Source organism: Elaeis guineensis, chromosome 5, assembly GCF_000442705.2.
Source record: "Elaeis guineensis isolate ETL-2024a chromosome 5, EG11, whole genome shotgun sequence".
NCBI lineage: Eukaryota > Viridiplantae > Streptophyta > Magnoliopsida > Arecales > Arecaceae > Elaeis > Elaeis guineensis.
In genome coordinates, this window is record NC_025997.2 from 7099749 (window position 1) to 7118559 (window position 18811).

Sequence of the window (18811 nt, forward strand, 5' to 3'; positions counted from 1 at the left end):
ATATTATAATCTAATATAGAATTAATTTTTTCCAGATTATCCAACCAAACATATCCTCGAAGGGATGCGCATGGGATGCTTGCGCACCCTGCGGACACGTCTGAAAGATCCAGCAACCACAATCCGTGTTGACCTCACAGCCACGATTCGTTTTCTCAAACCTTGTCGTATGGCTCTTTCCTCGTATTCCTTGAGCAAAGAAAGGCGACATGGACAGTAGCTAATGTTCCCTTTGGACTCGCAACAGGAGCCAAGAGATGGTGTACAAGGACCTGCAAGATAGATCAGAGCATGGGACCACATGTTACACATCATTCATCATCCACCATGATCATTTTTCAATATCAACTTAGAAGGTAGTTTATATGTTCCAATTCACATTCTCTTGTAGTGTTGGCAGGCTATAGCGAACTTGACAGCAACATTGACAACTGACAACATAGTCTTGATTGTTTTTGCCTGGTGAACTATGCTTGGAACACAAAACTGAGGACATGATTTGCTGACAATGTGTAGAAACATATCAACCAGCTTATTATAAATTGTTTTCTTTTTCAGTTTATTTATGGTTGACGTCCATGGTTCCATCGGGCAATAGATGACAAGCAATTCATGGGTAAACGTCAAACTACTATAATTTCACAGGCTGTTATCATGCCAAGACCATCTCAGAACATTAGCTTGCAACATACTTTTATTGCATATTTGATTTGTGACATTATTGCTGAGTTTATTGAGTCATTGTCATATACCGTGCTCTTGTTATGTCATGGTTGTTTCCAACATGATTAAGATATTCAAGTTGGTCAAAGTAACTGAACTTTTTTTTTTTGATAATTTAAAAAAATCACTTGTTGAGGTTAATTTATTCATTTTGGCAATCCTATATGGAGATGCCACTCAATCTAGGCTTAACCCAAACTTGAGCTACCTAGCACATTTCATTGGATTGGATTGGGTTGAGATTTTATAAATTTGTATTGGGATTCAAAAATCCTAATCCAACCTTAAGTTCGGTTGCATTCAGATCAAGAATCCAACTTAGACCTGGTCGTACTTGACTATGTCAAATCTTGTATGATCTGTACTTATATACATAAATAAATAGATAAATCGATAAATGAATCATATCCATGATCTGGACTTATATATTTCATATAACTACATCAATGACCATAGTAAATTATAGAATGGTGGAAGAAATGTCCTATCAAAAGGAATTAGTGGTTAAGGCCAAAAACCAACAAACATTAATTCAAAAAAAAACATTTTAAACCTTTTCTTGTTTCAAAATTCTCATTATTTCAATTTTTAACCCAACTAACGTGGCTCAACCTAATAAACCTAGCCTAACTTGAGTTTAACTAAAAACGAAGCCGGATTGGGTTGGATTAGAGAAATCCTATTCTATAATCAGGTTAGGTTGTGTTAGACAGGGACAAAGATAGAGATTGGTTTAGGTTAAAATTAGCTTTTAATCCAACACCATCCATCTAGTTCCAACACTAATCCTGCAAGCACAGATCTCCTGGCTAGGATTCATTTGTTACGCCAGTTGTCACTGCAATATTCTAAATTTATTAGATTAATAAATTGATATTTATTTTTGGACAAAGTTATCTGTGGACGAGCTCGTACATGCATATAATCTCATGGGCACTTAACATGGTCGAAATGCCCACTAACCAACCTAGTTGGTGGCACTAATTATTGGTTGGACTGCACCAGCCCAGTCCCAACGCAACAGGACACGGAAAAATAAATATAGGAGGTAGGGGGAGACTGTGTGTCCTTTTGTGGTTGGATTGGCCCACCACTGAGCTGGTGGACCTGATCCAATCAATAATTTCGCTATCCTTTATACCCCACCAATATCGTGACGGCTGTTACTGCATGGCCGCTCTTTCTTCCGCCTAGTTTCCCACTTCCTGAGTGACTATTCCAGGTGGTTGCCAAAAAATTTATAAAATTCATAAATAATGAAAATATTTTTTTATGATATTTTATAAAAGAATAATGATATTTTATGAAAAGATTTAAATGCGGGATATTATAATATGATTATAAACTATCATAATTTTTTTAAAAAAATATTTTTATTAATTAAAATTTTAAATAATAAAAATTGTAAGTATTAAATGCATGCCAGAAAGAATGGTGCATCTATTCTGTAGTGTATGTGGTTTTCAAAGAAGAAGGGGTTCGGATTGTATCTTTCGCTCGAAAGAATGACTTTTTCGTCTTTCGCGCCGTGAACCGCGCTTTTCACAACTTTGAAAGCGTTCCAAATATCTCCCTCCATCATCAACGCACATCAGAAAGCAGACCTTTCGCTTTGCAAGGTGTGCAAAGCGCGATCCAACGGTTCGCGGCGCTGAAGCAGATCAATCATTCCTTCGTTCAAAAGATACAACCCGCACCCTTCAAGGGGGGGCTCGCTCCCTGCACGCAGACTCATGGCAACCTTTGCCCGTGCTCAGAGTTGTGTCTCCGCCCCGAAAGCATAAAGCACTACTCGACAATGAACAAAGATAGGGAGAAAGCGAGAGGGCCTTGACGAGGGCGAAAGAATGCGGTGCGATTACCGCTCGGTGACCCTCGTACCCCTCCTCCTGAGCTGGGGGGCCGTGGCCATGGCGCTGGGGGTGAACTGGGGGACCTCCTCCTCCTCCCACCCGCTACCCCCGTCGACGGTTGTGCCGGGGCTCCTCAAGGCCAACAACATCACCAGGGTGAAGCTCTCCGGTGCCGACCCCGACGTGATGGCGAGCCTCTCCGGCTCCGGCATCCAGGTGACTGTGGGCATTCCTAACGAGATGCTCCGCGCCCTGAGCTCCTCCAAGAAGGACGCCGCCAGCTGGGTTCACGACAACGTCACCCGCTACTTCCCCCCCATCTCTGGCGTCGGCGGTGGAGTACGAATCGAGTAAAATTTCTATCTCTCTCTCTCTCTGTCTCTCCTTTCCGCCTCTGTCTGGGGTTTTAGAGGGGTTTTTAAGAGTACGGATGTTTGAAGATATCTAATGCTTCTTTATTTTGGTTTTTGGCGTTGTGTTCTGTTGATGCCCATTCTATTCTAATTCGTCCATTGTTGGATCTTGTCGTTTTATTATTATTAGTTTATCTTTTTCTCATTGAGTTTGTCTATTGGCATTTGGGGATGAATCGCGTGGTCGATTGTGATATGGTTTTGCTCGATTCTTGTGTTAATACTTAGTTAGTTAATCTTCTGCTGTATGTAACCTTTTTCTTTATTCCGGCGCTTTCTATTTATCTGGATATTGCAAGTGTACAATATTTACCATTTATTTTTCGTTGCGTTTCATGATCTACTTTGTGATGTGGAATGTGGTTTGTTGAGATATGATTGTACTTGCAGTGCTCAGAGAGAGGATGACATGAATTAATTATTTGAATATCAACTGACTTAAAATTTTTTGTGGAGTAGTGTATATAAAAGTAACAGCTTGCATATTTAAGTCTTCAAACTTACCTATTTTATCTTTGTTTCATGTTTTATAGGGTGTAGTTGGTCATTCATCTTCATGGTACATGTAGACATGATGCAACAGAGAGATGCTTTTAGTGTGGAATTTGAGATATATTTAGAGAACTTGTTGAGTTGTTCTAATTTACCATTAGAATATGGGAATGCTTTTCCTATCAACATCTGTGATACATCTCAATAGCCATCAAAAGATAGATTTATATACTTTGCCAAAGCAAGTCTTTGTGTTATGATCAACAGTAATATGATGGAGAAAGACTTTCCTTGATTGCAGTATTAGTGGTTTGGACCAGTTGGATACAAGTTTTACAAGATATACAGGCTATGATATACCAAGTGTCAGGCAAGTTGATGATGATACAGTCTCCATGCTAAATATAGATTTTCTAAAATAGGGACCAAATGGTTTTCCCATCAAGCATTAGCAAGAAAATCAGTATAGTTCAGATGAACTTAAAATATTGAGAAGATGTATCATAAGGGACAAGTCAGGTGCCATGCTTTAGAAATATGCATGGTACAGGGAGACCACTTAGGTATTTTCTATGTAGGAGAAATATTTGCATGGAAAGGTAGTAAAAGAATTTGCAAGCTATGATTTTTTTTGAGATTAATGTTGATTAGTGTTTTAATCTATGTTTGGTATTTCTTTTCGGTAAAAGGCTAAAGAATCATGACATTTTGTTTGTGCCAGCTAGAGATTGGCATAGTATGGATAAGGTATATCTTCAAACCAATCTAAACCATGCAACCCCTACTGACGTGCAATGGCATAAAAAGATATGCATCAATGTCAAATGGTATTCTAGAAGCATGCCAAATATAAATCATTTGGAGTCATATCAATGATGGCAATTTTGATGTGCAAGAATGTGTGTTATATTAACAACCCTAATCCATAAGTTGCTGTTAAAACAAAATTCATATAAGATATTGAAGAAAATGAAGTAAAGGAACTGTTTGAAATTTATAAAATAAAGTTGAAGCTGCTTTTTTGTATTCTTTAAAAAAAAGTTAGGATAGTGATAGATAATCACACTGAAATTATTAAGGTTGGGTCTACATATTCATTAGATCTCACCTAAATGTATAAAATATCTTTGAGTACTTCAGGGGTGATAGTGTTATGTATTTATGACAAAAGTGAGGTAACACAACCTGTTATAGTTTCTAGAATATAGTTAAAAGCAATTCATTTAATGTATGAATTGAACAATTCTTAGGAAAGTGATAGATAATTATAATGCAATGATTAGGATTGGTCTATAGATCTAGCAGATAATCCCTAAGCATATAAACTTTATGATTGATTCAGTAGTTTGGTGATGATACCTTCCATATTATAGTATAGTACATTAGCCATAGTTAGTATGACACCATTACTGATTGAAATCATGTAAAATTTGATTGAGTTTGTACATAGTACCCTGCATTTGCTGGAGAATGTGCAAATCTGTGATTTTTTTGGCTGATTTGAATGTTTTCAAACAACAAATGTATTTCTTAAATTTAAATGAAAAAGGTGAAAACTTAGTTTTGCATTTGTTTTTTGCCTTTGAAAAAGCCATTCAGGACCTTCATTTCAAATATTTTTTTTGAGTCAAAACATCAAGTCAATTCAATGCCTTTCCTATTTATTTCAGATAGGTGATACGCATGTGGGAGAAGATAGTTCGTTCAGAATCATCTCTAAGCATAAGGGTTTTCCTTTATTCAGGTGCCATTGTTTATCTAGTGTATCAACTTGTGTCATAATTTACAGGTTTGTTGCATTTTAGTGCTCTCTCCCCTTCCTAAGTGCACAATGAGGCCCAAAACTAGCATGTTTTAGCAATACAGGCATGATAGGTGAGTGAATCACATGAAAAATGTGGGCTGTGGTCATGAGCTTTCTGACATGATTATATAAGCTTGTGTCTATTGATGTTATATTTAACAAAATTCTGGATGCTTTATACTGAAGATGGGCATGCAAACATTTCAGATTTATCTTTGTCAGATTAAATAAGGCTTATATCCATGGTCATCTTAATTGAGGTTAATGAAAGCAATGATGATTATGTAAGTCATACTTGTTACATATTTCTCATACACTATATCGAAGATCTGACTTTGGAAACTAACAGAGGTCCAAAGGACCACATAGTACGACAGTTAAAAGTTTAAAACATGACATTTAATAGTTTTTATATATTACTTGTGCTGAAGGATCATATTTAAACCTAGCTATAGTTGGAATTTTTTTCTCTTGATTTTCTAAAATGTGCCACTTCATGCTAAGTGACATTGAATTTGATTAACAGAACATGGTCAAAATTAAGATTCCTGTAAAATTAATAGATTGTCTGTATATTTTTAACATGTTATGTTCTGGCGTTAATTTATGAAGGCGAAAGTTTTCTGGATCCTCCTAATTGGAATATTTTGTAGTTTATTTAAAGCATAGTGCAATGAATATTCTTCAAGATTCTTTCACCAATATGAGTGAATTGAAACAAAAATAATCATGAAACTCATTAACAGAAGAAACATCACAATTTTTAATAAGGAAGAAGACTGATGCTCTCAAAAACCCAAAATGCACATGCAGAGAGCCATCACCACACTAAATTTCTAAAATGGAAGCAATGTAATGAAAACAATAATAGAAGATAAGGGGGAAAAGAACCGCAAACAGCATGGTAATATGGATAATTTGAACTGGGGCTTACAGATGAGATACCCATTAACTAACATCCTATGACTCTAAAGATGCCCCATCCATATGAAATTGCAAGAAAAGGGAATAAAGAATTATGCATGCAAAAGATTATAAGGGAAAGCTAATAGTGAAGAGAGGTGCATGCTTTATGGTGAAGGACAATCATTTCATTGAGCATAAAGTTACATGAAATAGTGGTGTTGATATAATTGAATGTTGTTGGTTGATATTTTCTCAAGCAAATGCTGAAGGTAGGTACTTTTTTTCCCTTTTTTGACTGGAAAAGAGGCCTAGGCTGCTGCAAGTGAATGAGGTTAATTACATTCACAAATGCATCAGCCTAATTGAAGCTAAATTTGTTGTGCGACACCCTTCCCTTTTCACCAACTCAGTCTCAATAGGTATATTGCATTGGTAGAAGTGTAAGCCCTAATTTGGCTTGGCTGCAAGCAATATTCATTGTTCTATATCCCATATCAGTTTCTTATGGTCGGTCCACACCACTGCAACCCACTAGTCAGCAGATCTCCTTGGGGTAGGTCCCTGAGCAAAACTCAGTTCTTGACTGAGGCTGTTGGACCAATTGATTTGTGATATGATGTAACATCCCGGCCCCAATTGGGCCCAGAATCAAGCCAAAAACCCAAACCCATATAAAAAAAAAAAGAAAAAAGAAAAAAGAAAAGAAACAGAACGGGAAGAAGACTACCGATGGGAGTCTTCTTCTTCGATGAATCCCGGATGGAAAGGGAGTCCTAGGACCACCGGAGCCCTAGGGACCTCTATAAATAAGCTTCTCCCTCTCTCAAGACCCTCCATCGGTGATCTTCGAGTCCGATTCCTCTCCTTTTCTCCGTAGAAGCCGTGGCAACCTCTTCCCATGCTCGTCGGAAAATGGAGCCGACGACGCTGCTGAAGCATGAGGTAAACCCTTCTCCTCCTTCCTCTTTTCCTTCTCCTCCTTTCCACGGCGCTGTGCATCCCCGCCGGACGTTAGATTTGCTGAAAAATCCACAAAAGATAGATGTCCTGTTTTCTCTGTTTTGAATGAGGTCTTTTCCTCTCTTTTCCGGCCACCGGCACCGTCGGTTGCGGCGTCCCATCCCCGAGACCGGACCCTCACCTCTCTATCCCTCTTCCCTGAAAGTCTTGGCCGTCGGTGATCGGCCAATGACCGGAAAATAAAAAGAAAGGGGCGGATCCCCTGTTTTTCAAATTCTTTAAATTTTCTGCCGGCCGAACCTCATCGCCGGCCATCCTTGGCTCCACCACCGTCTCCACCTGCTGCCGGACATTCGGCCATGCTGTCATCCCTCGTCGGAGCCAAGCTGGAGCCCCCTCATCCATCCTCTGTTCGGCCCAAGGGAGGTCGTGGGAAGAAGAAGGAAAAAGAAAAAGAAAAAGAAAAAGAAAAGAAAAGAAAAGAAAAAGAAAAAGAAAAGAAAAGAAAAGAAAAAGAGAAAGAGAAAAAGAAAAATAAAAAAAATAAAAGAAGAAGAAGAAGAAGAGAGAGAATTTTCTCTCTCTCCTCTCTCCTTTCTCTTCCTCTTTCCTCTCTCCTCTCTCTACCTTCTCTCTACATTTTCTCTTTCTAGATTCTCTCTCTATTTTCTCTCTCTAGATCTTTTTCTCTTTTTGTGAATTTTATCTCTCTAGAATCTTTCTACTCTCTCTCTGACTGCATCACAGACTCTATGATAAATTTGAAATGAAAATAAGATGATCTGAGATTGCTCCAAAATTCGTGCGGTAGATCTGATTCTAGTCCGATCCTATTCGAAATTTGTAACACTTGATTCATATTGAGTCATCCTGATAGGACCTCTGATGATCTCGACCATGATTACCTCATCTAAAGGATACGAAGATTTCTTTCTCCACTCTCTCTCTACTTTCTCTCTTTAAAATTTTCTCTCTCTTCATGAATTTTCTTTCTCTAGAAATCTTATGGATCAGTGGAGGATCTAGATACTTTGATAAATCCTAATTTTGATTAATCCTAAAAGAGGTCATAGATTTGTGTTATTAGGATCGATTATCGGTAATTTCTCTATATGTGATTTTTATATTGATCAGGGTCATGAAGAGATGATTGTCTGCATATGATATCGAGTGGAATATTTTGTTAAAGAAATTCATAAATCAAAGAAGAATATTGATTTCTGTGTTTGGATCAGTCATCGGTAAAGGTAAGAATCCCTGTACATGATCACTATTGTATATATGCTATTTTATTGTTCGTCTTGCATCAGTGGTTTTGCATCGTCGGATTTGAGATCGATGAATTTATTATACCTGAAATATTGTTATTCGATTTTGAGCATGAGTATGTTATGTCAATATATATGTATCAGAGATTGATTGCACGATTATATGGATATGACATATCTGAATTGATCATAATGCAAGTCGGAATTGATTTGATGAAATCAACACATAATGATTAAATGAAAAGAAAGAGATATATGGTATGGACTAGTCTTGTCATGTGGGACAGCCCGTCAGGAGCTTATGCCTGGGACAGCCCCCACTGGTTTACAGATGGATCAGCCGGCCAGGAGCTCATGCCTGGGACAGCTCGCCAGGAGCTTATGCCTGGGACAGCCTCTCACGGGCTTTCGTATGTGGGACAGCCGGCCAGGAGCTCATCCTGGGACAGTCTTGAAAGATTTTTTAAGTAGATTCGATCTGGATGATGACTGAGGTATAGACTTGAATAGTCCAGAGCCAGAAAGAAAATGTTAAAAATCATGTGATTATGAAAAGAGAAATGAAAGATAAGACATGAAATAATTGTTGAATAAAAGTGTTTCATCTGTTAACATATGATGATGCATCTATTTTAACAAGACAGAAAATTTATGAATGTTTGCAATATTCTGGACATTGAATATGAGATTTTATATTTTATTGTTTATTCTTATTGTGAGACTATATTACTATATCAGTGTGATATGGGAATTCTTACTGGACTGTAAAGTTCACATCCCCTTCATCTTTTTTTTTCTTCTCAGAGTTACAGGATGCTTATGATTGGCTATGGTTTGGATTTACGGATGAGTAGAAGGATAAATAGAGTGTCATAGTATCTGATCAGAGAATTGAAGAAATTTAAATTGTAATTATGCAAGGTTTTACAAATTATTGTTGAAATAAATTATTATGGATGTTAAGGTTGTAACGATTTAATTTGACCTTGTATATTCTTTAGGGCTTGCTCTAAAGAGTGTGCGGCCATCACGTATCCGATCCGGATGTTGGGTTCGGGGCGTGACAGAATGGTATCAGAGCTTAGGTTTAAGATCACCAGAGATTATGAAGAGATATTAAAACTTTATGTAAGATCAGTAGGATGTGACAGAGTGGCATCTGAGCTTAGAGCTTAGGTTACGTTTATTTGGAGACAATGATACAAGTGATTAGGATATGACAGAACAGTACTAGAGCCCAAATTTAAGATCACTAGGGATTGTCATATAAGTGATATCAAAACTTTGAGATTATAATCAATAGAGTATGATAGATCATATCAGAGTTTAAGGTTATAATCATTAAGGATGTAATAGAATGATATTACAATTTAGATTATGATCATTAGAGAATATGATTTAAGTGGTATTTAAGCTTAAGACTATAATTATTTGAAATTATGACTTTAGTGATATTTAAATTTAAGTTATGATCATAAGGAACATGATTGACATAAAAGAAAGAAATCAATATTTGGATTTTGAATCAATAAATACTATGATGAAACTTTATGTATAAGTGGTATATGATGTCTATAATAAAATTGATGAGTACATATTAGATTTCAATTAGTAAGGTTGACCTAAGTATGAGAAGAGTTGACCTTAGAATGAAGTGCAAGGTATTGATAAATTATGTTGAGTATACTAGATGATTTTGGAATGTTAAACTTATATGATTGAAGATCATGATACTTTTTCTAATTTCGATGATAATTGTCTGAGCATTATAAATTTTGGACTTATCAAAAGAAAGTTAATTAGGGTATGGTCTAAGAAGAAATTACATCATATGAGAGAGAAATATTTTTGAACACTGAACCTATAAGAGGTCATATATGAAACTCAATCTTAGATGGAAATATACTTGAATTTTATTATGAGAATATGAGATACACATCTTGGTAAAATCTTTGGTTACTCAAAATATCATATTCTGAATATGATTCTTTGATCTTTCAAGTTGCATTGAATTTCAAGTCAAAAATTTATTTTTCTAAGTAGATCAAAAGTATTTTGATATTGTTGTTAAATTAAAGAAAAAAAAATTTATTTTGTCAGAGTATGATATACAGGTTATGATAAAATCTTTAATAATTCGTATTACTATCTTTGGATTAGATTTTTTTTTTAATTTTTCTTGTGATTGTTGAAGATGGTGAAGTGTAGTAATTATTCAAGTCAAAGTTTGGATTCTTTTTTAAATTGAACTAAGACATCTTGTTAGTATTAAATTTTGAATGACTTATACAAGAGACAAAATTTTGTATGGATTTATTGATTAATATTAAGGGTTGTGATGAAGGGAGCTCTATAAGAAATAATCAATTTGATTCTACTTAAGGATGTTGGCTTGAGTTCTTCTAGTTTGACAAGTTGGAATTAATTCTTTTAAAAAGAAAGATTGATTTAGAAATCATCTAAATGATTGTAAGATAAATCTAAGGTTAACTCCAATTAATTCTAGACATGTTGGATTCTTGAAGAGTGATGAAACTTATGCAATGATTTCAAACATAGGAAGTGGATCAAGATTTAATTTTTATATGCTATACCCAAAGGTAGTAAAGATAAAGAAACTTAAAATTTTGCCCTAAGTCTTATATGAAATTTGAAGATTAGATCTATCCTAGATTGATCTAACATATGAGAATATTTTTATCTTTGATAGACTTATATAATTTGATAAATTAAGATCAGAATGCGCAGCAAAAGCGTGGTGGATTAAATCGATTTGAAATATTAATCTTTTAAATCAAAAGATATTATAATGGAATACATTAGTTGCAAATAAGGAAGGATTTTATTGATAATGAAAGGATACTATAAATTTTGATCTAATCTGATCATAGCCGGATAATTTTGTCAGTAGGTTGCTTCATTATAGATAATGCCAAGAAATTTTAGATATCTCAAGTTTATTAACAGCTTGATAGTTCTGATATTAGTTCAAACTTAGAATGTCCTGACATAAATCTCATATTTTTTTTAAAATTTAATATTGTTACTTGGACTGATATAGAAGATTGAGGTTTTCTTAAGATGAGAGTCTACATATAAAATTTGTTGGAAGGTCAAGAGAAGAAAGAAATCGATGATTGTGAAGAGTGCTCGATGTTTGATCTTTATTTATTTTTCTATCAAGGGTAGTCTGAGATAATTATGAATTTCGAGAGGAAAGTATTAGACAAATAACGGTGGTATATTAATACAAGTCCAAAATGTTACAGTTCTTCAACAAGTTGAGAAATCAATAAGAGGAGATGAATTTAAAATTTCAAATAATTTTTGTTATAACAAGATCATGAGAAATAAATAATATATATATAATATTATCGTAAGCTTGTGAATGACATGAAGAATGTATACTTTGAAATAGGTATTTCGAACGACATAACTTAATTTCGAGGACGAAATTATTTGAAGGGGGGGAGAATGTAACATCCCGACCCCAATTGGGCCCAGAATCAAGCCCAAACCCATATATATAAAAAAAAAAAGAAACAGAACGGAATCCCAGATGGAAAGGGAGTCCTAGGATTATCGGAGCCCTAGGGACCTCTATAAATAAGCCTCTCCCTCTCTCAAGACCCTCCATCGGTGATCTTCGAGTCTGATTCCTCTCCTTTTCTCCATAGAAGCCGTGGCAACCTCTTCCCATGCTCGCCGGAAAATGGAGCCGACGACGCTGCTGAAGCATGAGGTAAACCCTTCTCCTCCTTCCTCTTTTCCTTCTCCTCCTTTCTATGGTGCTGTGCATCCCTGCCGGCCGTCAGATTTGCTGTAAAATCCACAAAAGATAGATGCCCTGTTTTCTCTGTTTTGAATGAGGTCTTTTCCTCTCTTTTCCGGCCACCGGCACCGTCGGTTGCGGCGTCCCATCTCCAAGACCGGACCCTCACCTCTCTATCCCTCTTCCCTGAAAGTCTTGGCCGTCGGTGATCGGCCAATGACCGGAAAATAAAAAGAAAGGGGCGGATCCCTTATTTTTCAAATTCTTTAAATTTTCTGCCGGCCGAACCTCATCACCGGCCATCTTTGGCTCCACCACCGTCTCCACCTGCTGCTGGACATTCGGCCATGCTGCCATCCCTCGCCGGAGCCAAGCTGGAGCCCCCTCATCCATCCTCTGTTCGGCCCAAGGGAGGTCGTGGGAAGAAGGAAAAAGAAAAAGAAAAAAAGAAAGAAAAGAAAAGAAAAAGAGAAAAAGAAAAATAAAGAAAAGGAGAGAGAAAAAGAAAAATAAAGAAGAAGAAGAAGAAGAGAGAGAATTCTCTCTCTCTCCTCTCTCCTTTCTCTTCCTCTTTCCTCTCTCCTCTCTACCTTCTCTTTATATTTTCTCTCTTTAGATTCTCTCTCTATTTTCTCTCTCTAGATCTTTCTCTCTTTTTGTGGATTTTATTTCTCTAGAATCTTTCTACTCTCTCTCTGACTGCATCACAGACTCTAGGATAAACTTGAAATAAAAATAAGATGATCTGAGATTGCTCCAAAATTCGTGCGGTAGATCTGATCCTAGTCCGATCCTATTCGAAATTTGTAACACTTGATTCATATTGAGTCATCCTGATAGGACCTCTGATGATCTCGACCATGATTGACTCATCTGAAGGATACGAAGATTTCTCTCTCTATTCTCTCTCTATTTTCTCTCTCTAAAATTTTCTCTCTCTTCATGGATTTTCTTTCTCTAGAAGTCTTATGGATCAGTGGAGGATCCAGATACTTAGTTAAATCCTAATTTTGATTAATCCTAAGAGAGGTCTTAGATTTATGTTATTAGGATCGATTATCGGTAATTTTTCTATATGTGATTTTTATATTGATCAGAGTCATGAAGAGATGATTGTCTGCATATGATATCGAGTGGAATATTTTGTTAAAGAAATTCATAAATTAAAGAAGAATATTGATTTCTGTGTTTGGATCAGTCATCGGTAAAGATAAGAATTCCTGTACATGATCACTATTGTATATATGCTATTTTACTGTTGGTCTTGCATCATTGGTTTTGCATCGTCGGATTTGAGATCGATGAATTTATTATACCTGAAATACTGTTATTCGATTTTGAGCATAAGTATGTTATGTCAATATATATGTATCAGAGATTGGTGGCATGATTTTATGGATATGACGTATCTGAATTGATCATAATGCAAGTCGGAATTGATTTGATGAAATCAACACATAATGATTAAATGAAAAGAAAGAGATATATGGTATGGACTAGTCTTGTCATGTGGGACAGCCCGCCAGGAGCTTATGCCTGGGACAGCTCCCACTGGCTTACAGGTGGATCAGCCGGCCAGGAGCTCATGCCTGCGACAGCCCGCTAGGAGCTTATGCCTGGGACAGCCTCTCACGGGCTTTCGTACGTAGAACAGCCGGTCAGGAGCTCATCCTGGGACAGTCTTGAAAGACTTTTTAAGTGGATTCGATCTGGATGATGACTGAGGTATAGACTTGAATAGTCTAGAGCCAGAAAGAAAATGTTAAAAATTATGTGATTATGAAAAGAGAAATGAAAGATAAGACATGAAATAATTGTTGAATAAAAGTGTTTCATCTGTTAACATATGATGATGCATCTATTTTAACAAGACAGAAAATTTATGAATGTTTGCAATATTATAGACATTGAACATGAGATTTTATATTTTATTGTTTATCCTTATTTTGAGACTATATTACTATATCAGTGTGATATGGGAATTCTTACTGTGCTGTAAAGCTCACACCCCCTTCATCTTTCTTTTTCTTCTTAGAGTTACAGGATGCTTATGATTGGCTATGGCTTGGATTTACGGATGAACAGAAGGATAAATAGAGTGTCATAGTATCTGATCAGAGAATTGAAGAAATTTACATTGTAATTATGCAAGATTTTACAAATTATTGTTGAAATAAATTATTATGGATGTTAAGGTTGTAACGATTTAATTTGGCCTTGTATATTCTTTAGGGCTTGCTCTAAAGAGTGTGCGGCCATCACGTATCCGACCCGGATGTTGGATTCGGAGCGTGACATATGGCCTTGATATATTGGAATTATTAGGAAACAGCTTATCACCTGTAGGTTATCATAATCTGGAATCAAGCAAGATTTGCATTACAATTAATGCAACAGAACTGGTTGTCTTGAGTAGTTTCACCCTGCTGAACTGACATGCTTGTAATTTCTGCTTTCTTTGGTGAGCCATAATTATTTGATAAGTAAATTCACGTATAACTTTTTATATTTACTGCTAAATTAGCATTTCGTCATTGTATAAAGATTGGGAATAAATATGACATCATGTTAGCCCTTGCTGTAGGCATGAAAAACCAAAATGTATTCAGTGTGCTAACGGAAACTGTTTTTACAGGTACATTGCTGTGGGCGATGAGCCATTCCTCAGCAGCTATGGGCAGCAATTCCAACATTTTGTAGTTGGTGCAGCGACGAACATTCAGCTGGCCTTGACTGCTGCGAAGTTAGCAAACAATGTGAAGATCATTGTTCCCTGCACTTCTGATGCCTACCAGTCTGACATGAACCTCCCTTCGAAGGGTCACTTCAGGCCTGATCTCACCAAGACAATGATTGAGCTCCTTTCTTTTCTCAGTAAGCATGGTTCACCCTTTGTGGTTGACATCAATCCTTTCTTAGCACTTCAGCAAAATAAGAATGTTTCTCTGGGTTATGTTCTCTTCCAATCAAAGTCGCATGCAGTAACCGATGGACACAATAAATATAAAAATTACTTTGATGCTAGCATCGATACCTTGATATCATCCTTGTCCAAGGTTGGTTTTGGTGACATGGACATTGTAGTTGGGAGAATAGGATGGCCTACGGATGGAGCAGTGAACGCCACGCCTGCTGTTGCTCAGACCTTCATGCAAGGCCTAATTGATCATTTGAAGAGCAAGGCTGGAACCCCACTTAGACTGAAAAGGCCACCAAGAGAGACCTATATTTTTAGTTTATTGGATGAAGATCAGCGAGGCATAACCACCGGAAATTATGAAAGACATTGGGGCATCTTCACCTTTGATGGCCAGGCGAAGTATAATGTAGATTTGGGCCAGGGCTCAAAGAATCTGGTAAATGCTCATAATGTGGAGTATCTCGCCTCCAAATGGTGTGTGGTGAACAATAACAAAGACTTGTCTAATGCTTCTGCTGGTGCTGCAGATGCATGCTCCAATGCTGATTGCACCGCTTTGTCTCCTGGAGGCTCTTGTTTTGGAATCAGTTGGCCTGGGAATGTGTCTTATGCTTTCAACAGCTACTATCAGCAGCATGACCAGAGTGCAGATAGCTGTGATTTTGGTGGATTGGGGTTAATAACTACTGTTGATCCATCCATAGATGATTGCAGGTTTACCATTGCGCTTCATACATCATTTTCTTCTTCTGTTCATGAGACACTTGGCATGTGGTGGACTATAGTTGTAGGTGCCTGTGTTTGTTCTTGTCTGCTTGGTTTCGCTTGACATTGATTTGGTTGAGATTTGTTTCGGATGGTTTGAGTACTTGCTGAAGCTGTACTGTAGCTTGTGAAGTGGATCTTCGAAGGCATAAATTATTTTCAACTTACCTGCTCAAATCATTCTGGAGTAATTGTGCTAGGATTTGTTGGCTTCAATCAGATTTTGATGCTGCACTGCTCGCTTTCAGTGAGAGTTTGGGTTGTCTTTGCTGCCTTTCCTGAAACAGCTATTGATCTTTTAGGTGAGTAAAGCAGTATTTTATATTAAAATCTGGAACGAGCCACTGTGTTGTGGCGATCAAATTTGCATTTATTTTCTCTGCAAGAATATTCTCAGCTTGGTGTTCGCGGATCGGTTGATTGATAGCAACTACCAAGTTCAGTTTTACCTGCTTGCATGTGAAGGAGGAGAAGAATGCTGGCATGACCTTTTCTGTAGACACCTAGACTCAGGCAATGTAAGCTGTTTATCTCCCATATCTTTGATTCAAGCTTCTCTCCCTTATTTTGTTCTAATGCTAAGCTTGGTATCTTAATGGTTTGTTCAGATCTTTATTGTTTAAAAAAGAAACAAAACATGTCTCTAGTGACATTTTTTTTTTTCCTTCTCTTACACTATTTCCCTCTTTCCATCAGAACAAAACTTGATAGGCTGGAAAGGCTCAGACATGCACTCTGGGTTAAATAGCTTGTTCTCTTTTTTATTTTTATTTTTTGGAGGCTTATAGTATTCACTGGTTGGTAATCCTTGGGTTTCAAACATTGGATTAGAAGAGACTGGTCTTTATGGTTCCTGGTTCTGCCTCGCGCGTCCCCACGTTGGGGCATTCAATCCTATTACCTATAACCTACAAAACGATTTTTGAAAAAAGAAAATCGAGGGATGGTAGGATGATTTAGGCCAACTGGCCGTTATGTTTCTTCTCGTGTAATTATTGATATGGTCTCACAGCTGAGCAATCTGTCTTTTGGGACTAGGTAGTTATGATAGCATGCGATACATTACTCAGAGGTGTAATTTTTTTTCTAATCCCTAATAAAGGCTGGGTGGCTGTTCCTGCCTCCCTTTGGTTCAAAAAAAAAAAAAGAAAGAGAAAAAAAAAGAGATATATAACTTGGAGGATGGGCCAAGGCAAGCAATACGAGGGTATGTTTGGTTGGAAAAAATTGGACTTTGAAATGAAAATAGGAATACTCTAAAATCCAATTCAGATTCTTACGTTGTATTCAAATCTCATTTCAATTTCAGTCGCGAATCAAGTCCCTTTAGAAATATGATTGTTTCGGATCTTATTTCAATCCATTCCCATTCCACGTACAAATTTGACACTTAGAATTTTGAACCATCACGTAGCAGTTACAAGATGGTTAGCCAAACCATTGAAATCTAAATGTGTATCCATATCTGGTAATTTTTGTAAGCATATCAGGGTCCCATTGAATACAAAAAATGGTCTGATCTGAATCCAATATGATCGGATGATAACCTACCTGCTTTTAGCCCCTATGCCTTCCTGTTACCTGTGAGTTTTCATTTGATATCTCATGAAAAACTTCAGCTTTTGTAACTTTCCATTCTGATCGAAGATAGGCAGAATTTTGACCCTGTTCTTTGTGCGCAAGGCTGGGCCGGACGTATATAGAGAAACTGCATAGAGTAGAATCTCATCTTTGTAGACACCAGGTAGTTCCATGCATGTTCAATTGATGTGTCTGGTAAAAGAGGGATTATAGGATGATTTGGGCTAATCGGGTGTTATGTTTCTGCTTGTGTAATTATTGTTGTAGTTTCACAGCTGAGCAATCTGAATTCTGAACCATCATGCGGCGGTTGCAAGATAGCCAAACCACCATAACCCGAATCTGTATTCATATCTGCTGATTTTTGTGAGCCGTATCTGGTTCAATCAGATTCAAAAATGAGAAATTATTCCTTATGTTGCATGCACCATGTGGCCGTGCATGCGGTCAATCATAGCCACTCATTCTTGCAGCGATGCATCGAGATGGGTGCTTGATGATTGGGGTCTATAGAGATGATCGGGTCCAATTAAATTCAAAAATGAGAAATTATTTCCTATATTATGAGCACCATATGGCTGTGCATATCGCTAATCACAGCCGTTCGTTCCTGTGTTCAGCTACGTATAATACCATGGGTTGCACACAATGTAGGAAATAATTTCTCCAGATCGCATGTGATATGATCGATCAATATCCTACCTGCTTTTAGCCTCTATGTGCACCTGTTACCTTTGAGTTTTGTAGACACCAGTTACTTCCATACCTACGTTGACCTGCTTGGGTTGTAGGCTACGCTGCCATCATGATCACATTGTCATGTTGCTCAGCTGCTAATAGTTCCACCCACAGACTATTTGATATAAACTTTTGAACCCTCATGAAATGCAGAGGATGTTTTACACCAAGCAAAATCATTTATATATGAACATTATATACAATAAAGAAAAATAGTTAAGTTATACTAAATTTCATAGGATACACCATTTGGCTTACCATATCAGAGCAGTGAGATAATCTCAAGTTATTTCTACTTCCGTAGATTCTAATGGTGTGTGAATTTTCACGAGGAACTTAGCACCTTCTTTGCCTGCCATTTGATGATTAGTCTTTAATAATCTTTAATCTGCCCTTATCTAATTAGGCCTGTTGCTCCAAAGACCCAAAAGCTATAGCTAACTCAATTAATGCTTCAAAACAAAGCAAGCAGCTCATTAAGTTGTAAGCCAAAATGAGTCTGCCATGGCTCGAGCTTACCATATCATGGTTCGCTCCTCGTGACACTTATGCTGACACAAAGATACTTCTTTTACTCTCACACTCTTTGTTGTATTAAAAAAGGAAAGAAAAGAAA

General features: G+C 37.0%; 1 protein-coding gene across 2 annotated transcripts; it reads left to right on the plus strand.

Annotated features, from left to right (window-relative positions):
* Positions 1-2478: 2478 nt before the first annotated feature.
* On the plus strand, positions 2479-16568 carry LOC105044724 (glucan endo-1,3-beta-glucosidase 9). 2 transcript variants are annotated; one of them, XR_003800844.2, is made up of 3 exons: positions 2479-2926; positions 14827-16178; positions 16274-16568. XR_003800844.2 is itself a non-coding variant. In XM_010922712.4 (2 exons), exons 1-2 carry the CDS (start codon positions 2571-2573, stop codon positions 15938-15940), a joined length of 1470 nt encoding a protein of 489 aa, XP_010921014.1. In that variant the 5' UTR covers positions 2479-2570; the 3' UTR covers positions 15941-16568. The 2 variants fall into 2 exon arrangements, 1 of the variants encoding a protein (XP_010921014.1); XM_010922712.4 differs by having other exon boundaries at positions 14827-16568.
* Positions 16569-18811: the final 2243 nt, after the last annotated feature.

What these genes read in the sequence shown, in the direction of transcription:
- LOC105044724 (XM_010922712.4), top strand. Translation starts at nt 2,571, where the DNA reads ATGCGGTGCGATTACCGCTCGGTGACCCTCGTACCCCTCCTCCTGAGC. An exon ending in GGCGGTGGAGTACGAATCGA is followed by an intron (nt 2,927 to 14,826) that starts GTAAAATTTCTA and finishes CTGTTTTTACAG; the next exon opens with GTACATTGCTGTGGGCGATG.